The sequence below is a fragment of the Talpa occidentalis genome, unplaced genomic scaffold (genome assembly GCF_014898055.3).
Source record: "Talpa occidentalis isolate TD23 unplaced genomic scaffold, MPIMG_talOcc4v2.1 talOcc4.12, whole genome shotgun sequence".
Lineage (NCBI taxonomy): Eukaryota > Metazoa > Chordata > Mammalia > Eulipotyphla > Talpidae > Talpa > Talpa occidentalis.
The window spans coordinates 3,871,999-3,889,821 of NW_023601212.1; the positions used below are offsets into that span (position 1 = coordinate 3,871,999).

At 44.1% G+C, this 17,823-nt stretch overlaps 2 protein-coding genes across 2 annotated transcripts; both read right to left on the reverse strand.

Moving 5' to 3' along the window:
- Positions 1-1,222: 1,222 nt before the first annotated feature.
- LOC119240291 (olfactory receptor 7A10-like) lies at positions 1,223-4,280 on the reverse strand. Its single transcript, XM_037504647.2, has 2 exons — positions 4,249-4,280; positions 1,223-2,196 (listed from the first exon to the last, which is right to left on the reverse strand). The coding sequence occupies exons 1-2, from the start codon at positions 4,278-4,280 to the stop codon at positions 1,245-1,247; spliced, it is 984 nt and encodes a 327-aa protein (XP_037360544.2). The 3' UTR covers positions 1,223-1,244.
- Positions 4,281-10,970: 6,690 nt separating this feature from the next.
- On the reverse strand, positions 10,971-11,810 carry LOC119240292 (olfactory receptor 7A10-like). Its single transcript, XM_054692919.1, has 2 exons — positions 11,462-11,810; positions 10,971-11,176 (listed from the first exon to the last, which is right to left on the reverse strand). The coding sequence occupies exons 1-2, from the start codon at positions 11,808-11,810 to the stop codon at positions 10,971-10,973; spliced, it is 555 nt and encodes a 184-aa protein (XP_054548894.1).
- Positions 11,811-17,823: the final 6,013 nt, after the last annotated feature.

Sequence of the window (17,823 nt, forward strand, 5' to 3'; positions counted from 1 at the left end):
ATAAGGATAGTGGATAACCCAGAAGATGAAGGAGAAGGGAGGAGGGACCCTTGTCAAAATAATCAAAGCTGAGAATTTTCCAGATCTAAAGAATGAAATAAGCACGAGTGTCCAGGAAGAAACGAAAACACCCAAATTACAAAGTGAAAATGACCTACACCCTGACACCCCACGGGTAAAGGGTAAAAATCAGAAAAAAGAAAACAATTTTCAGGAGGCCTGAAAAAAAGAGAATTTGCAAAGGCATCCAAATTAGGTTTTCCTCAGATGTTTCCCCAGTCAAGCTCCAGGAAAGGAGAGGAAGGAAGTGTTCATAATCCTAAACACAAAGACTTCCAACCAAGAATACTCTATCCTGCAAAATTATTCAAATGTGAATGTGAATAAAAGCTTCCCAGGCAGAGAAGCCACTGGAGTTAATCACCATCAGGTCTCCCTGCCTCACCATAAATGCTGAAATGGTTCTTTTACAGGAAAACCTGAAACAAAACCCCCAGCAAAATGACATGAACCGGAATATTATGGGTCAACAACAAATCACCAACGGAGGAAGGAAAGGACAGAAGTAGGGACAGTGAATATTAGCCCTGGACACGCGTGGGTACTGTGATATGACAAGATTTTTCTGCAGATAATTCAGAAGTTTCTTGTTTTTATCTGATACAGTAGTTCATATTTTTCCTCTATTTCTTTCTATTATTTTGTAAGTGCCCAATTTCCGTGTTAAACATTTCACTAAAGAAAAACTCACAGACACCATGCTTTCCTTAATCCTGAACCCAGTACACAGAACAGTCAAAAATAATTAGGGAAATACAGAAAAGATTTATTTAATTTTAAAGATTTATTTATTTATCCAAGCACTGGGTACAGTCAGAAGCGCGGGAGGGTGAGAGAATTCACCAGAGCCAGAGCGGGGAGCAGAGCAGGCAGAAGGACCGAAGGACACTGCTGAGGGGAGCAGCGGGCAGCAGGAGAGGTCTGCGCGCCATGTGGGAACCTTGCTGGCTGCCTGGGATCGAACCGGCGCTACAGAGGCTGCGGGCAGCTTTGCAACCCAGCACTCAACCGCTGTGCCACCGGGGAGGCCCAGAAAACATATTTATAGTGTATAAAAAAGTTATATCAAACTCTGTTCCTAAGCCAAACCAGAGATTATCTCTGACTGAGGACAGGATCATGACTTTTCCATGGACTGTGAGCCCTGCTGCTCCCGACCAGACAATCTGAGGAAACGGCCCCCGTCACGTTGGGGTTGCTCTGCAGCTGAAGAGCCTCCCCAGGGCCTGCTTTATGTCCTTGTTTCTGAGACTGTAGATGAAGGGGTTCAGCATGGGGGTGACCACCGTGTACATCACCGAGGCGATTGCACTGTCCCTGGAGTCGTGGGTAGCGGCAGAGCTGAGGTACACGCCGAGTGCCGTCCCGTAGAACAGGGAGACCACGGAGAGGTGAGACCCGCAGGTGGAGAAGGCTTTGTACCTGCTGCTCACTGAGGAGATTTTCAAAACAGAGGACACAATCTTAGAATAGGAGAAAAGGACACCACTGAGAGGAATGGCCCCCACAACCCCCAATGCTAAATATATCACCAGCTCATTGAGGAAGGTGTCAGAACAGGCAAGCTGGATCACCTGGTCCAGGTCACAGAAGAAGTGAGGGATTTGCAGCTGTGAGCAAAAGGACAGTCGCAAAATCATTAAGCTTTGTAATAGAGCATGCAGAAGACTTAACACCCAGGGTGCAAGAAGCAGGAGGCCACAGAACTGGGGGTTCATGATGACTGTGTAGTGCAGGGGATGGCAGATGGCCACAAACCGGTCATAGGCCATGGCTGTCAAGAGGAAGTTGTCCAGTCCTCCAAAGAATATGTAGAAAAACATCTGGCTGAGACAGCCTGCGTAGGTTATGGCTTTGTTTTGTGTCTGGATGTTCAGCAGCATCTTGGGGACAGTGGTGGAGGTGAAGCAGATGTCCGTAAAGGACAGATTGGAGAGGAAGAAGTACATGGGGGTGTGCAGACGGGGGTCCATGACGATGGCCAGGATGATGAGGAGATTCCCAGTGACCGTGACCAAGTACATGGCCAAGAATGCCCAGAAGAGGAGGGGCTGCAGCGAGGCCTCTTCTGAGAGCCCCAGGAGGGTGAACGCTGTGGGGTGGGTTTGGTTTCCTGGCGCCAGGTCGCTCGTGAGCCTGCGGGATGGAGACAGAAGTGATGTAAATTTGACAAAAGAGAAGCAAACAAGAAATGAGGTTAAAAGGTGTGATTTTATTTTAAATACATTCAGCTAATAAATTGCGTGTTTTGGAGCTAGTGCCTGTTCCCTGAAATTTTCAAGGTGGCTAATGACCCACCTGCTCTTGATGCTGAGAATTAGCTATTCCTACATTTCGTGCAAAGGTTTTCCCATGTGAACATTTCTTGAAATTGCCCTGAGATTTTCTTTCAATATGGTTGACCAGTTATATTATCCACTTATTGCTGGAATCATGGAGAAACGCAGCGAGAGTGACTTTGAAAATTCCTTGCCCTTGGGCCTCCTTGGGGGCCTCGGGGTTAAGTATCAGGGCTACCACCTCAGTATCCTGAGTTCAGCTCCAGCCAGCAGCTGATCCTCATGGTGCAGCACCTCTCCCGGTTTGCCAGCGCTCACCTTCACAGTGTCTTTCAGTAGATCTGCCTGTCCTGCTAGCCACTCTGTCTCTCATGAGTCCTCTCATCCCCTCCCCTCTGGCCTTTGCCCCAGTTCTATACATACATAGTAAGTCAGTCTTTAAAAAACAATAAAAAAGCAAAATCTTAGTCCCAAACAAGTTTGCTCCTAAGTATGTGTGTAGTCTCACTAATTAGTATTTCCTATGGTGATTATTATTGTTACGTAAAATAATGCAGTTGGATGAAGAGGTGGAATCTAGAGGAAACTTGTGTGATCACTTCCAATTAGGGGACTTGGAACAGAAAAATCTCAAGTCAATGTGGTCCTAAAACAGACTTAAATCGGTTACAGGCACCAGGGACGGAGAGTTTGGAGGAAGGTGTTTTAGGGTACACACTTGAAACTGCTGAATGAATAAGGTTCTGGTTCTCCTGCATTGTGACGATATTCAACAGTAATTTATTATAACCTTCAAAGTTGTCAAGACATCGTGTGTTAATCGTTTTGTGACAAAAATAAATATCAGTTGTGTGTATTAACGGTGGTGTTAGCTAGTGCTGCAGTGGTAATCATGTTGCATTGTATAAATATATCAAATCAACATGTTTTTCTCCAACTTACACAGCTTCATGTCAATTAAATCTGAATGAAAATACAACAGATCAAATCACAAAAGAGAAGAGAGGAAGAAATGAGGAAAAACAGATGTGCCATGTGAACACAATGTGTATTATAGGTTGTTACTACTCAGAATATAGGAGAACAACCTATGTTTAAAATACATAGTGGGACACAATAGGATTGACTGAGGCCCACACAAAATTGAAACCTTGAGCATTTTGCCAGCTCTCTATACCTGTGTGGGATATTTAAGTGCAAGACATTTCTCTTGAAAAACTCCAATTCTGTTTGAATAATTAATCCCAAACTACAATAAAATCTCAGCCCTAGTAAGTAATTAAACTCTAAGAATGAGCACAATTTTTAATTTAGAAAGGAAAAATTCTAACAAGCAAAACTGTGCAGATTTGCCAGGAATAGAGAGGTTGCAAAGTAAAAATCTTCATTCTCCCCCAACTGACGTTACATGAGATGTATCACTTACGTGAGCACCTGATCTGTGGGAAGGACAACACACTGTTCCTCTCCTCAGCCGCTCCGGAAGGTCATCTGCCCCATTAATCTGGATGTTTCTAAAACAGCTCACCTGCGCACACACCCCATGCCCTTCCTTCATCCCCTTCCCATTCAATACTTTATTTCCTGCTGCCTCAACTCTGCAACTTCTTGGCTCTGCCCTAACTTTGCTGGAACCACATTAAGCACCCTACTCCTCCTGCAGTCTCATCCTAACAGATTTTCCTTCCTGTCTCTTCACTGTCAGCTCCATCTCTGTATTGTTGAGAGCAGTGGACAGTTTTGAGTCACAAATTAAGTAAATTAATTATAAATTGATGAGTCAGTCAAGCAAGATATCAAGGGAACCCTGTCTCTGGGCCTGGTTTGATCTCTGTGACCTGAGGCAGAACTTCTCAGTTTGCATTTTCCCTGGATCTGTCACAAGTGCCTGCTGGGCTCTGAGACTCACCTGGGTGGGGGCTGTGAGGGGGGCTTCTCCATGTAGCCGTCTAGTCCCTCCTGGACGCTTGAGGATGGATCTGGGCTGTGTCACAGACAGGATCTCAGGAGGGCGCCAAGGGCTGGTCCCTGGGCAGAGGTCGGGCTCCACAGACAGGAATCATGTCCTCTCCGGTCCCGGGTTGGACAGTCTGAGTGACCGAGGGAGACAGGATATTTACCGCCCTCCACGTGGTCTCATTAGCCACACCTCACTCTCCTGCCCCAAGCTCTGAGCTCATGATTTCCCTGTGGACACTGGATTGGGCAAAAGGAAAGTTTCTTAATGATTCTCTGATCCCAGGAGAAAAATCAGATGTCAAGTGCATCCATTTTTGTTACTCTTTTTGCATGAACTCCCACACCTTCCAGAGCTGTCACCACCCAAAAACTTATTCTCACTCTGTGTTCAAGTTTTGAAATCTGCGCCTCAGGAACCCAACTTGACCTGACTCCCTGGATCTTCAAGGGAAAAATGTGTTGGGGCACAGACCCCCCCCCAAATGTCCAGAAGTGCTATTTCTCTTTCATAAAGCTGAGAACCGAGTTGCTCTATATAAAACCTTAGCAACCACACTCCTTGTTTTTGTTTTGTTTTTAAAGATTTGTTTATTTATTTACACAAGCACTGGGTACAGTCAGAAGCGCGGGAAGGTGAGAGAATTCACCAGAGCCAGAGCGGGGAACAGAACAGGCAGACTGACGAAGTACACTCTGAGGGGAGCAGCGGTCGGCAGGAGAGGTCTGTCGTGCCATTTGAGATCCTCTCCGGGGTCCAGGGATTGAACTGGCACTGCAGAGGCTGCGGGCAGCTTCGCAGCCCATCGCTCAACTACTGTGCCACCAGGGGAGGCCCCACACTCCTTGTTTTATGGCATTTTTGCAAAAACAAGTAGCAGTTTCTTTTTTTGTTTTTACTGTGACTCGACTGTCCAGGCTTATGTTTGTAACTCCAGAAGGAAATGACTGTTCCCAGCCTGCTAAATATGCAGGTCTGAAGACTAAAGATTTTTGTAACTGCCGCACTCACTCTGAAGCCTGAGCACCTGCCCGGCCCCCCAAAGATTAGGCACGTGTCCTGCTTAGCAGCACAGGGAAGTGCTAACATGCTCGCTGCTGCCAGCACCCGGCACTACCCACAGAAATCGACTCCTGACACTGGGCGTCACCGTCCTTACAGGTCACTGTCCTCATCCCAGGCAGTGATTGTTGAGCAACCTCTATATCGTGCACACACTGCACTGCCACAGCAGGAGCAGGCGTGACAAGGAACACCAAGTGAGGGTCTCCCTTTGCTTTTCTAGCAGCCAGAGGAAGGGCTTGTAGTGACCTGTGATGGACTCGTCTCAGTACTGAAAAGTCTTTTGGCGGACAATAGATTTTCCTTAACTTCCCTGACCTTTATTTAAAAGGAAAATTTATTTCTTCATGCATACAAGAACCAGGGGACAGGCCGGATGTGTGGGAGGATGAGCGGATTCAGCAGAGACAGTGGAGAACAGAACCTGCAGATCGACTGAAATACTTTATTCATAGGAGCAGCTGGCGAGACAGGAGAGGTCTGCTGTGCCATGTGGGTATCTCTGTGGCCGGCCAGGATCAAACCTGTGCTGCAGGGTCTGCAGACAGCTTCACAGCACTGCGCTCAACTGCCTGTGCCACCAGGGAGGCCCCTTTGATGCCACACAACACAGTGGGGATGTTTTCACACACCCATGCCAGGTCTCTATGGGAGTCAGGCACGTTCTTGGAAATAACTTCATGTCACATCACACAATCTAACGGCAAGTGGGCTTGGACTAATAGCCTCTTTCCGCCCACCAGATGTGTCCTCACCAGCTCTGTACCTCGTGTTGAACTTGACACCTCTCGGTGGGTGTGGAACAAGAGATGGTGGACCTCAACACCCCAGGTTCTTTGTATGACTTTAATTGTCAGAATTAAGCTGTGCAAATATATCCTCCCTGTAGTAGGCTGTCTTAGTGTTATACTGATGTTTTCTTGTACTGCACAGAAGCATTTTGGTTGATACAGTCCCAGCTATTCATGTTCCCCTTTGTTTCCCTTGTAGCTGGAGATGAATCCACAAACACATCTGAAATTTATATTGTAGAGTGTTTTGCCCAAGATGTCTTCTATGTGTGTTATGGTTTGGGTCTTACATCAAAGTCTTTTATTCATTTTGAATTGATTTTTAAGTGTTTGGAGATAGAGTCATCTTGTTTCATTCTTTTTCAAGAGTGTCCAGTTTTTTGTTTGTTTTTTTTTTTTTAATTAATTTATTTATTTATACCAGCACTGGGTATAGTCAGAAGTGTGGGAGGGTGGGAGAATTCACCAGAGCGGGGAACAGAACAGGCAGACCGATGAAATACACTGCTGAGGGGAGCTGCGGGCGGCAGGAGAGGTCTGTGCGCCATGTGGGACCCTTGCCCGGTGGCCGGGGATCGAACTGGCACTGCAGAGGCTGTGGGCAGCTTCCCAGCCCAGCGCTCAACTGCTGCGCCACCAGGGAGGCCCCGTGAGTGTCCAGTTTTCCCATTGTCATTTACTGAAGAGGCTCCTTGCTCTGGTGTATGTACTTGGCTGTTATTTTGTAGAGTATCTGTTCCTGTACGTCTGATTTATTTCTGGGATTTGATTCTATCCCATTGGTCTCTGTGTCTCTTATTTCTGACCATTTTAATTATCCGGTATTGTTTAGTTACTATACCTTTATAGTATTGTTTGAAGTCTGGTATTGTAATCATTTTTCCCCTTTTTGTCAGAGTTGCTTTGTATCCGGGATCTTTGGTGAATCCATATGAATGTCAGTAATGTGTGTTTTATTCCGTAAAGGTGCCGTTGAAAATTTCGTGTGTTGCATTGAATCTGTGTAGTGCTCTGTGGAGGATGGTCATTGTGGCCACCTTGATTCTTCCAGCCCATGAGCAAGAATAACTTTCCATTTCTTTGTGTCTTTCTCTGTTTCTTTTAACAGCATCTACTAGTTTTCCTTATACAGGCCCTTCACGTCCTTTGTTAAGTTTACTAACTAGGTATTTAACTTTTATTTATTTTGGTGTGATTGTAAATGGGACAATTTCTTAATTTTTTTTCCTTTTCTAACCCATTGTTTATATATATACGAAGGCAGCTGATTTTGTTTGTGTTTATATCCTGCCACTTTGACTTGTTTATTGTTTCACTTAGATCCAACATCCATGTACGCCAAAAATCCTAACAACTGGACATAAATGCAACTCATCCTAAAAATAATAAAAACTCTTTCTAGGCATTTATATCTTAGAACATCCGTCTGAATCCTGATTTATTATTCCTGTACTATGAGAACCAAGAAAACAGACTTAGGGCAATCTTTTTTTAAAATAATATCATACAGCCTCCATGGTGGCACAGGTTGTTTAGAGCAGCACTGTGAAGCTGTCCGCAACCTCTGCAGTGCAGGTTCGCTCCTGGCCAGCAGACCTCTCCTGTCTCACCCACTGCTCCCCTCAGCAGTGTATCTCAGTCGATCTGCCTGTTCTGTTCCCCGCTCTGGCTCTGGTGAATTCTCTCACCCTCCCGCACTTCTGACTGTACCCAGTGCTTGTATAAATAAATAAATAAATCTAAAAAAAAAAATTAAAAAAAAAATAATAATAAAAATAAAAACAATGTCAGAAAGCAATTGAAGCTTGTGGAACTTTTTGTGTATTATGTATAAAGGGACCCATGCAGTATGGATGCCTAATTTTGTATGACTCCTGTAATTCTCAATAATTTTATGTTTTATTTTATAATGCAAAATATCTTCAAAATTCATTTTGAAATATAAGTTAATTTTAATACAAAGCTATTTATTAAAGGAGACTCTCATTAAATTCTTTTCATTTCTTTTGTGCTTACCTTTTAATTTTTTCAATTGAAGTAACCTTGCATTATAATGTTATATAAATTTCAGGTATGCATGATTATTAATCAACATACGTATATGCGACATAAAGTTCAGTACTAAATGTTTTACTTTATCTTTCATTATACCATTGTTCTCGGTGTCTGATTTAAACACCTCCATTCCACCATCTTCCTGTGAGCCACTAATTGTTCTTCTATAGTCCAAAAGTATATTTTGTTTTATGGACATGATCCGTTTGTTTTCTTTCTCACATATGAGGAAATCACATGGTATTTGACTGTCTCAGATTGATTTATTTCAGTATGATAATTCTGTTGTTATCGCTCTGTAGTTGCAAAAGGTGTGATTTCATCTTTTTTAGTACCCAAATGGTATTCCATTATCTACATATACCGCGTCTTTCTGTCCATTTGTCGATCACTTGGATTGTTTCTACATCTTGGCCAGTGTAAATATCATTGCAGCAAACATGGGTGGCACATACCCCTTTGAATACGTGTTTTTGTGTGTATTTTCCAGTAAATACTCAATGAGACAATTGGTCATAGGGCACTTATGTTCTTCAATAATTGAGTGATTTCCATACTGCTTCCATAACAGATGCAGATTTTCCCATCCATCCACATTACATAAGTGTTTCCTCTTCCAGCGGGGACCCTGTGAGCTCCACCCTCTACCAGAGTGGGGAGATCAGAGTTTTCAGGGGATCCCAGATGGCTTCATAATGGATCCCAGAGCAGAGCAAAGGACAGTGGGGAAGAGAAAACAGTACTTCTTTGCAATGTGTCAAGCAGACTTGAAGCATTTGCACTCCAGGGCCCTCAGTGGACAGCAGAGCTGGTGGTGTGGTGTGGTCATTGCCTGTGGTCAATGCCTGTGGCCACAGCTGTGCAATGGGCACACAGCCCACATAGGTGATCCCTTCATATCCAGGCCAGCTGAGTCCAGAGATGGAACCCTGTGGACTAGACCCAGCGCCAGTCACCAGGAGACTCAATCCATGGCAGGAACAACTATAGGGAGGTGGGAAGAGAAGTTATGATAACTGAAGACCAATTGGAGCTGCTGTGGAGAGAGAGGGGAGGAGGTGGAGGTGACAGAGTTCCCTTCTCAACAAACTGAGACAACATTTAAGTCCCAGACTCCCCACTGCCCACCTCACGCCAAGGTAAACTAGAAGAGAAACAATCAAACTAACCCACAGCACCCCAGCTGTACACCTGGAAATGAGGTGACATCAATACTTAGAAACCAAGGAACATCTGAGCACAAGAAACAAAAAAAAAGTAGCAGAACAGAAGTTCTGGCTCATAAATACAGGAGAGAGAAGCAGAGGAGTCTCAGTGACGTGGAGCAACAACATTAAATACACCCGTGAGTTATGGGAGGTGACTCAGGGCAGACAGGCAGCTGCGAGACCTGAGAAAGAAGATAAAGAACGGGAGTCTTCACCCAGAGATGCACAACATTCAAGGAACACAAGAGTCTCTGAAGGTAAATCAACAAAAATATAAAAAATGTTTTATACAGAATTCAGCTGGCAGGCATGATAACTTCAGAAACAGAGGATCAAGTGTATAAATCACCCAATTAGGAAATCAGAGACAAGTAAGACATAGATAGAGGGAAAAATAAGGAAACACTACAAACAATGTCAGACGCAATGAGAAGTGGAAGCAAAAGGACAGTGGATCACCCAGAAGGTGAAGGAGAAGGAGGAGGGACGCCTTTCAGAAAAATCATAGCTGAGAATTTTCCAAACCTACAGAATGAAATGAGCATGAATGTCCAGAAGTGGAGATGACACCTGGATTACAAAGTGAAAATGTCGGACAGCTGACACCCCGCCGGTAAAGTATAAACATTCAGAAAAACAGATACCAATTTAAAGGAAGCCTGAAAAAAAGTGAATTTGCAAAGGCATCCAACTTAGACTTCTCAGATTTTGCCCCCGTCACTCTCCAGGAACGGAGAGGAATGAAGTGCTAAATAATCCTAAATACAAGAACTTCCCACCAAGAACACTCTGTGCTGCGAAATTATTCAGTGATGAACATGAATAAAAGCTTCCCCAGAGAGAGAAGCCCATGCCGTGAATCACTGTCAGATCTGCCAGCCTGACAATAAACGCTGACCAGAGTTCTTTTACAGGAAAGCAAAAAATGGGGCGGGGAGAGGAAGGATTAGGGTCAAAACAAGAGGGGGGTGCAATTGTACGGGGAATATAACCAAAGTGAAAATGCATACATTGTGCAAAAATGAAAAATAATGTCAGAATCATATTAAAAAAAAAAGAAATGTCACAAAGTCCTGCGCAAAATGACAAAAACAGGAATATTATGGGTCAAAAACAAATCACCAAAAGGAAAGAAGGAAAGGGTAGAATTGAGGGGCAGCTGCTCATTACCTCTCGATGCGCATGGATGCTGTGAAGGGACAAGATTTTTTGCTGGTAATTATGAGTTGTTTGTTTTTACCCTATAGAGTTCTGCATATTTTCTCTCCATTTCTTTCCTTTATTTTGTAAGTAACTAGTTTCCTGTCTTAAACATTTTACTAAAGAAAAATTCACACAGATTATGATGTTTTTAATACTGAGCCCAGGATTGTGACCAGTTAAGAACAATGAAGGAAATATAGAAAATATATTTATAATATATAAAACACTAATGTCAAACTGTGCACATAACATAAAGCACAATTATCTCTGACTGACTGAGGACAGGATCATGACTTAGTCCATGGACTGTGAGCCCTGCTGCTCCTGACCAGACAGCCTGAGGAAGTGGCCCCCGTCATGTTGGGGTTTCTCTGCAGCTGAAGAGCCTCCCCAGGGCCTGCTTTATGTCCTTGTTTCTGAGACTGTAGATGAAGGGGTTCAGCATGGGGGTGACCACTGTGTACATCACTGAGGCAACTGCACTGTCCCTGGAGTTGTGGGTAGCAGCAGAGCTGAGGTACACGCCAAGGGCCGTCCCGTAGAGCAGGGAGACCACGGAGAGGTGAGACCCGCAGGTGGAGAAGGCTTTGTACCTGCCGCTCTCTGAGGAGATTTTCAAAACAGAGGACACAATCTTAGAGTAAGAGTAAAAGATGCCACTGAGAGGAATGATCCCCACAACCCCTGCTGCTAAATACATCACCAGCTCATTGAGGAAGGTGTCAGAACAGGCAAGCTGGATCACCCGGCCCAGTTCACAGAAGAAGTGGGGGATTTGCAGCTGTGAGCAAAAGGACAGTCGCAAAACCATTAAGCTGTGTAATAGAGAGTGCAGAAGACCTAACACCCAGCATGCAAGAAGCAGGAGGCCACAGAACTGGGGGTTCATGATGACCGTGTAGTGCAGGGGATGGCAGATGGCCACAAACCGGTCATAGGCCATGGCTGTCAAGAGGAAGTTTTCCAGTCCTGCAAAGAATATGTAGAAAAACATCTGGCTGAGACAGCCCGCGTAGGTTATGGCTTTGTTCTGCGTCTGGATGTTCAGCAGCATCTTGGGGACGGTGGTGGAGGTGAAGCCGATGTCGGCAAAGGACAGGTTGGCGAGGAAGAAGTACATGGGGGTGTGCAGGCGGGGGTCCGTGACGATGGCCAGGATGATGAGGAGATTCCCAGTGACCGTGACCAAGTACATGGCCAAGAATGCCCAGAAGAGGAGGGGCTGCAGCGAGGCCTCTTCTGAGAGCCCCAGGAGGGTGAACGCTGTGGGGTGGGTTTGGTTTCCTGGCGCCAGGTCGCTGGGGAGCCTGGGGGATGGAGACAGAAGTGATGTAAATTTGACAAAAGAAAAGCAAACAAGAAATGAGGTTAAATGGTGTGATTTCATTTTAAATACATTCAGCTAATAAATTTCGTGTTTTGGAGCTCGTGCCTATTGCCTGGAATTTTCAAGGTGGCTAATGACCCAACTGCTCTAGAGGCTGAGAATTAGCTATTCCTACATTAAGTACAAAGGTTTTCCCATTTCAACATTTCTTGGAAATGCCCTGAGATTTTCTTTAAATATGGTTGACCAGTTATATTATCCACTTATTGCTGGAATCATGGAGAAAAGCAGCGAGAGTGACTTTGAAAATTCCTTGCCCTTGGGCCTCCTTGGTGGCCTCGGGGTTAAGGATCAGGGCTACCACCTCAGTAGCCTGAGTTCAACTCCAGCCGGGAGCTGACCCACATGGTGCAGCAGACCTCTCCTGTTTTGCCAGCGCTCACCTTCACAGTGCATTTCAGTAGATCTGCCTGTCTCGCTCCCCACTCTGTCTCTCGTGAGTCCTCTCATCCCCCTCCCCTCTGGGCTTTGCCCAGTTCTATACATAAATAGTAAGTCTTTAAAAAAAAATAAAAAAGCAAAATCCTAGTCCCAAACAAGTTTTCTCCTAAGTATGTGTGTAGTCTCAGTAATTAATATTTCATATGGTGATTATTGTTACGTAAAATAATGCAGTTGAACGAAGAGGTGGAATCTAGAGGAAACTTGTGTGATCACTTCCAATTAGGAGACTTGGAATAAAAAAATCTCAAGTCAATGGGATTTTTTATACAAAGGACATATGTTGTGGCAACAATTTATCCATGAGAAAAACATTTGGGTTTGGGGAAATAGCCAGAAAAAGATGTCACTGCAGGAGCGTTGCTGGCACAGTTACAGATCCCAGAAGTAGGGGTGTGACAGGAGGGGGCGCTCCAGGTCGGGGGTGAGATGAGAGGCCCCGGCATCATGCTGCTGTGGAAGTTCCTACACAGGACATTGTACATTTGCTGATCTTCCTTGTGTGGATTGTGTTACATGTGCTGTGCCTAAGTGTAGGTTCTATGTAGTACATGTATCAGTTTTCCATAATTTAATCCCTCTGTAAAGTATAATTTGTTTCCCTCAGCTTTCGTTTCATTTGAATTCTTAATATTCGATTACAGAAGGCAGCTTTAACTTGGGATTGATGTCGAATCTGTGCTTCGCTTTACCTGTAATAAGTGGTTATTTCTCTTACTTTAGCCACACACACACTTTCTTATCCAAGATTAGAGCATTTTGTCCTGTGCACTGAGGCAGAGCTGAGAATTGGAAATCAAATCACTAAGGACACAGGAAATAGGAAGTGTTTCACTTTCCCCAGAATGAGCTCTCCAGAATTGTTGTAAAGACAGTTGCTGTTTTCTTCTGCATTATCAGACACTGGCTACCTAAAAGCAAAGAATCATGGTTATTGTAGCCTTATTTATTTATTCATGTATTCATGTATAACTGAGGTAATTTTGGGGTTCCCCCTCCCAGTGTTGCTACCATAGACCACTGCCACCAACTCTCCCATATTCCACCACCACAGACCATTGTGCTTCCTTCCCTCTTTGCTCTTTTCCCCTCCCTCGGCTCTGCTTCCTTGGTGGTTCCGTTCTGTAGTCAGCCATCAACGGTTAGTTTTTCAACTTGACTTAATCTGTTAATTTAGTTACTTTATATTCCACATATTAGTCACACCATCCATCGGATATTCATTTTCTCCTAACATATTTCAATGAGCATTATGATTTCAAGTCCTAGCCATGTTGCCATAAATGACATACATTTTCCTTTTTGATTGCTGAGTAATATTCCATTGTGTACATATGAGATCTTCTTGATCTACTCATATGTCAGGGTGTATCCTCTATAATAAATAGTGCTGCAATAAACATAGGAGTTCAGGTTTTCTTCAAATTAGTTTTTTGAATTTTTTGGACAGATGCCTGTGAGTTGAATTATTGGGTCAAATGGCATATCCATGTTTACTGTGTGAGACACGTCCTCACTGCTCTCTGTAAGGGCTGGGCCAGGCTGCACTCCCACCCGCGGCGAGTGTGGCCCACTGCCCTGCATCTGAACAGCATCCTGTCAGGGTCAGTTCCTTTGCACCGTCTGCTTCTTGGCAGGCTCCAGTTACCCTCAACTCTGACTGGAATAAGCTGATTGGGGGATAAATGGATACATTAATGAGTACAAATACTATTTAATATTAGAATCATCAGGGTCTTTATTTAGAAGTTTGGTGATGTTTCTGTGACCAGAAATCTGCCATAGGAAATTTAAAATTCTTGAGTATATTGACTAATTTGTCATACAGTTGCTTTTGCTATATATCGTTTCAGTTAAAGTTGCATTTCCCAAGAATCTATCCATGATATTAAGTGAGAAATTAAGTGAGAAATTAATGTATTCACGATATTCTGACACGCCACCCTGACTTAGTTTAGCTGGCAATCGGTAGATGAATACATATTTCATGAGCTATATAAAGAATATGGTCTCACAAAAAATGACAAGTTGAGAAGAAAGACAGAAAAAGGCTAAAATACTTGTGGGGAACATGCAAGTGGAATTTTCATATCCTGAGACTCACATCAGACCTTGGTACATGAGAGAAGTAGAATAGAACCAGTGAAGCATGTAGGAAAATGTGCATTGTCTGAATACACCGGGATATGGATATACAGTTCCCTTCTATCATGTGTGTCCACAATAAGTGTGCATGCATTTCTGTGTGTGTGCGGGTAGGTAAGCTGCATCACAGAGTAAAAGACAGGTGATACTTTAGGCCGCAGTAAGAAGAGTCTGGCATCATTGTATACAGGAGAGAAGTATTTGAAAGGTCAGTTCTTGCTAATGAGGGAGAGACCATGTGAGTGAGGCCCCAACTGAAGGGCCAGGCTGGGTGGAGAACAGTTCCTTGGACACCAGGGCCCCCAGGCCGACGGACCCGCTGTCACTCCACTCGCCTGTGGTGGGGTTGACAGTGGGATCCTGATCTGAGTGATGTTTTTGTACCTGTTCCCCCTTATGTGACCACACGCTGTGACATGATGCAGTAGTGAGTGAGATTGTCCCTCCTCTAGTTTTTCATTTTTGTGGATTGATTGTTTTGTTTTTCTGGGCTTTAGGATTTGATCATTCTTTTAACATAGATGAACTGGTCCTTGTTTTGCTCCTCGTCACACAAGCAGTGGCCTCCCCAGACAATATTCCATAAAATCCTGCTTGTGCCCCAACAGTCTGTCCCTTTCCTCCGTGTTATTCCTGAGACCATCATATCCCACATGCGCTATTTCCTTGTGCTCAACCCTCTCTGTCATAACGTAACATCCACATGAGCAGGGACTGCAGCTAGTCTGTCCACCCTTTGTTTGTTGAACCAAAATTTAGAAATAACCTATGTGACCATCAGTGGATGAATAAGTAATGTGTACGTATATAGATATAAAATATGTATGCGCTCTCACTCTCTATATATAATTACTCTAATTGTCTATGATAAGTATCATGGATTATGTAAAACATATGAGGTGTTTTGTTATAATACATTGTGTCATTATAATATATTCTGTATAATAAAATATCATACAATATTAATCAAGGAAAGAAGGTCACCCTACCTTTTGCGACAACACAAGCACCTAAAAACTTTGTGCTCCATGATAGAAGTCAGAGAACTAGAAATACTGGATATCACTTATGAGTGTGGTCCTAAAAGAAACTTAAATTCCATTTTCCAATGGAAAATTTGGAAGAAGTTGTTTTAGGGTACACACTTGAAACTGCTGAATGAAAATGGTTCTGGTTCTACTGCATTGTGACGATATTCAACAGTGATTTATTATAACCTTCAAAGTTGTCAAGACATCGTGTGTTTTATCGTTTCGTGACAAAAATAAATATCAGTTGTGTGTATTAACGGTGGTGTTAGCTAGTGCTGCAGTGGTAATCATGTTGCATTGTATAAATATATCAAATCATCATGTTTTTCTCCAACTTACACCGTTTCATGTCAATTAAATCTCAATGAAAATACAACAGATCACATCACAAAAGTGAAGAGAGGAAGTAATGAGGAAAAACAGATGTGACATATGAACACAATGGGTATTATCGGTTGTCACTACTCAGAATACAGGAAAACAGCCTATGTTTAAAATACATAGTGGGACACAGTAGGGTTGACTGAGGCCCACACAAAATTGAAACCTTGAGCATTTTGCCAGTTCTCTATCCTTGTGTGGGATAATTAAGTGCAAAACATTTCTCTTGAAAAACTCTAATTCTGTTTGAATAATTGATCCCAAACTAGAATAAAATCTCAGCCCTAGTAAGTAATGAAACTGTAAGAATGAGCACAATTTTTAATTTAGAAAGGAAAAATTCTAACAAGCAAAACTCTGCAGATTTGCCAGGAATAGAGAGGTTGCAAAGTAAAACTCTTTAGTCTCCCCCAACTGACATTACCTGAGATGTATCACTTATGTGAGCACCTGATTTGTGGGAGGGACGACACACTGTTCCTCTCCTCAGCTGCTCCGGAAGGTAACCTGCCCCATTACTCTGGATGTTTCTAAAACAGCTCACCTGCTCACACACCCCATGCCCTTCCTTCATCCCCTTCCCCTTGAATACTTGATTTCCTGCTGCCTCAACTCCGGAACTTCTTGGCTCTGTCCTAACTTTGCAGGAACCATTTAAGCCTCCCGCTCCTCCTGCAGTCTCATCCACACAGATTTTCCTTCCTGTCTCTTCACTGTCAGCACCATCTCTGTATTGTTGAGAGCAGTGGACAGTTTTGAGTCACAAATTAAGTAAATTAATGATAAATTGATGAGTCAGTCAAGCAAGAGAACAAGGGAACCTCTTGTCCCTGGGCCCGTTTTGATCTCTGTGACCTGAGGCAGAACTTCTCAGTTTGCATTTTTTTTAAACATTTATTTTATTTATTTATACAAGCACTGGATATAGTCAGAAGTGCGGGAGGGTGAGAGAATTCACCAGAGCCAGAGCGGGGAACAGAGCAGGCAGAAGGACTGAAATACACTGCTGAGGGGAGCAGCGGGCGGCAGGAGAGGTCTGCGTGCCATGTGGGACCCTCGCCTGCGGCCAGGGATTGAACCAGCACTGCAGAGGCTGCGGGAAGCTCTGCCGCCCAGCGCTCAACTGCTGCACCACCGGGGAGGCCCTTGGTTTGCATTTTCCCTGGATCTGTCACAAGTGCCTGCTGGGCTCTGAGACTCACCTGGGTGGGGGCTGTGAGGGGGGCTTCTCCATGGAGCGTCTGAGTCCCTCCTGGACGCTTGAGGATGGATCTGGGCTGTGTCACAGACAGGATCTCAGGAGGGTGCCACGGGCTGGTCCCTGGGCAGAGGTCGGGCTCCACAGACAGGAATCATGTCCTCTCCGGTCCCGGGTTGGACAGTCTGAGGGACCGAGGGAGACAGGGTATTTACCGCCCTCCACGCGGTCTCATTAGCCACACCTCACTCTCTTGCTCCAAGCTCTGAGCTCATGAGTTCCCTGTGGACACTGGACTGGACAAAAGGAAAGTTTCTTAATGATTCTCTGATCCCAAGAGAGCAAATTAGATGTCAAGTGCTCCAGTTTTAGTTACTCCTTTTCATAAACTCCCAATCTACCAAGCTGTAACCACCCAAAACCTTATTCTCACTCTGTGTTCAAATTTTGAAATCTGCGCCTCAGCAACCCAACTAAACCTGAGTTCCTTGATCTTCAAGGCACAAATGTGTTGGGGCACAGACCCCCCCATATGTCAGAAGTGCTGTTTCTCTTTCACATAGCTGAGAACCGAGTTGCTCTATACAAAACCTTCGCAACCACACTCCTTGTTTTTGATTTTTTT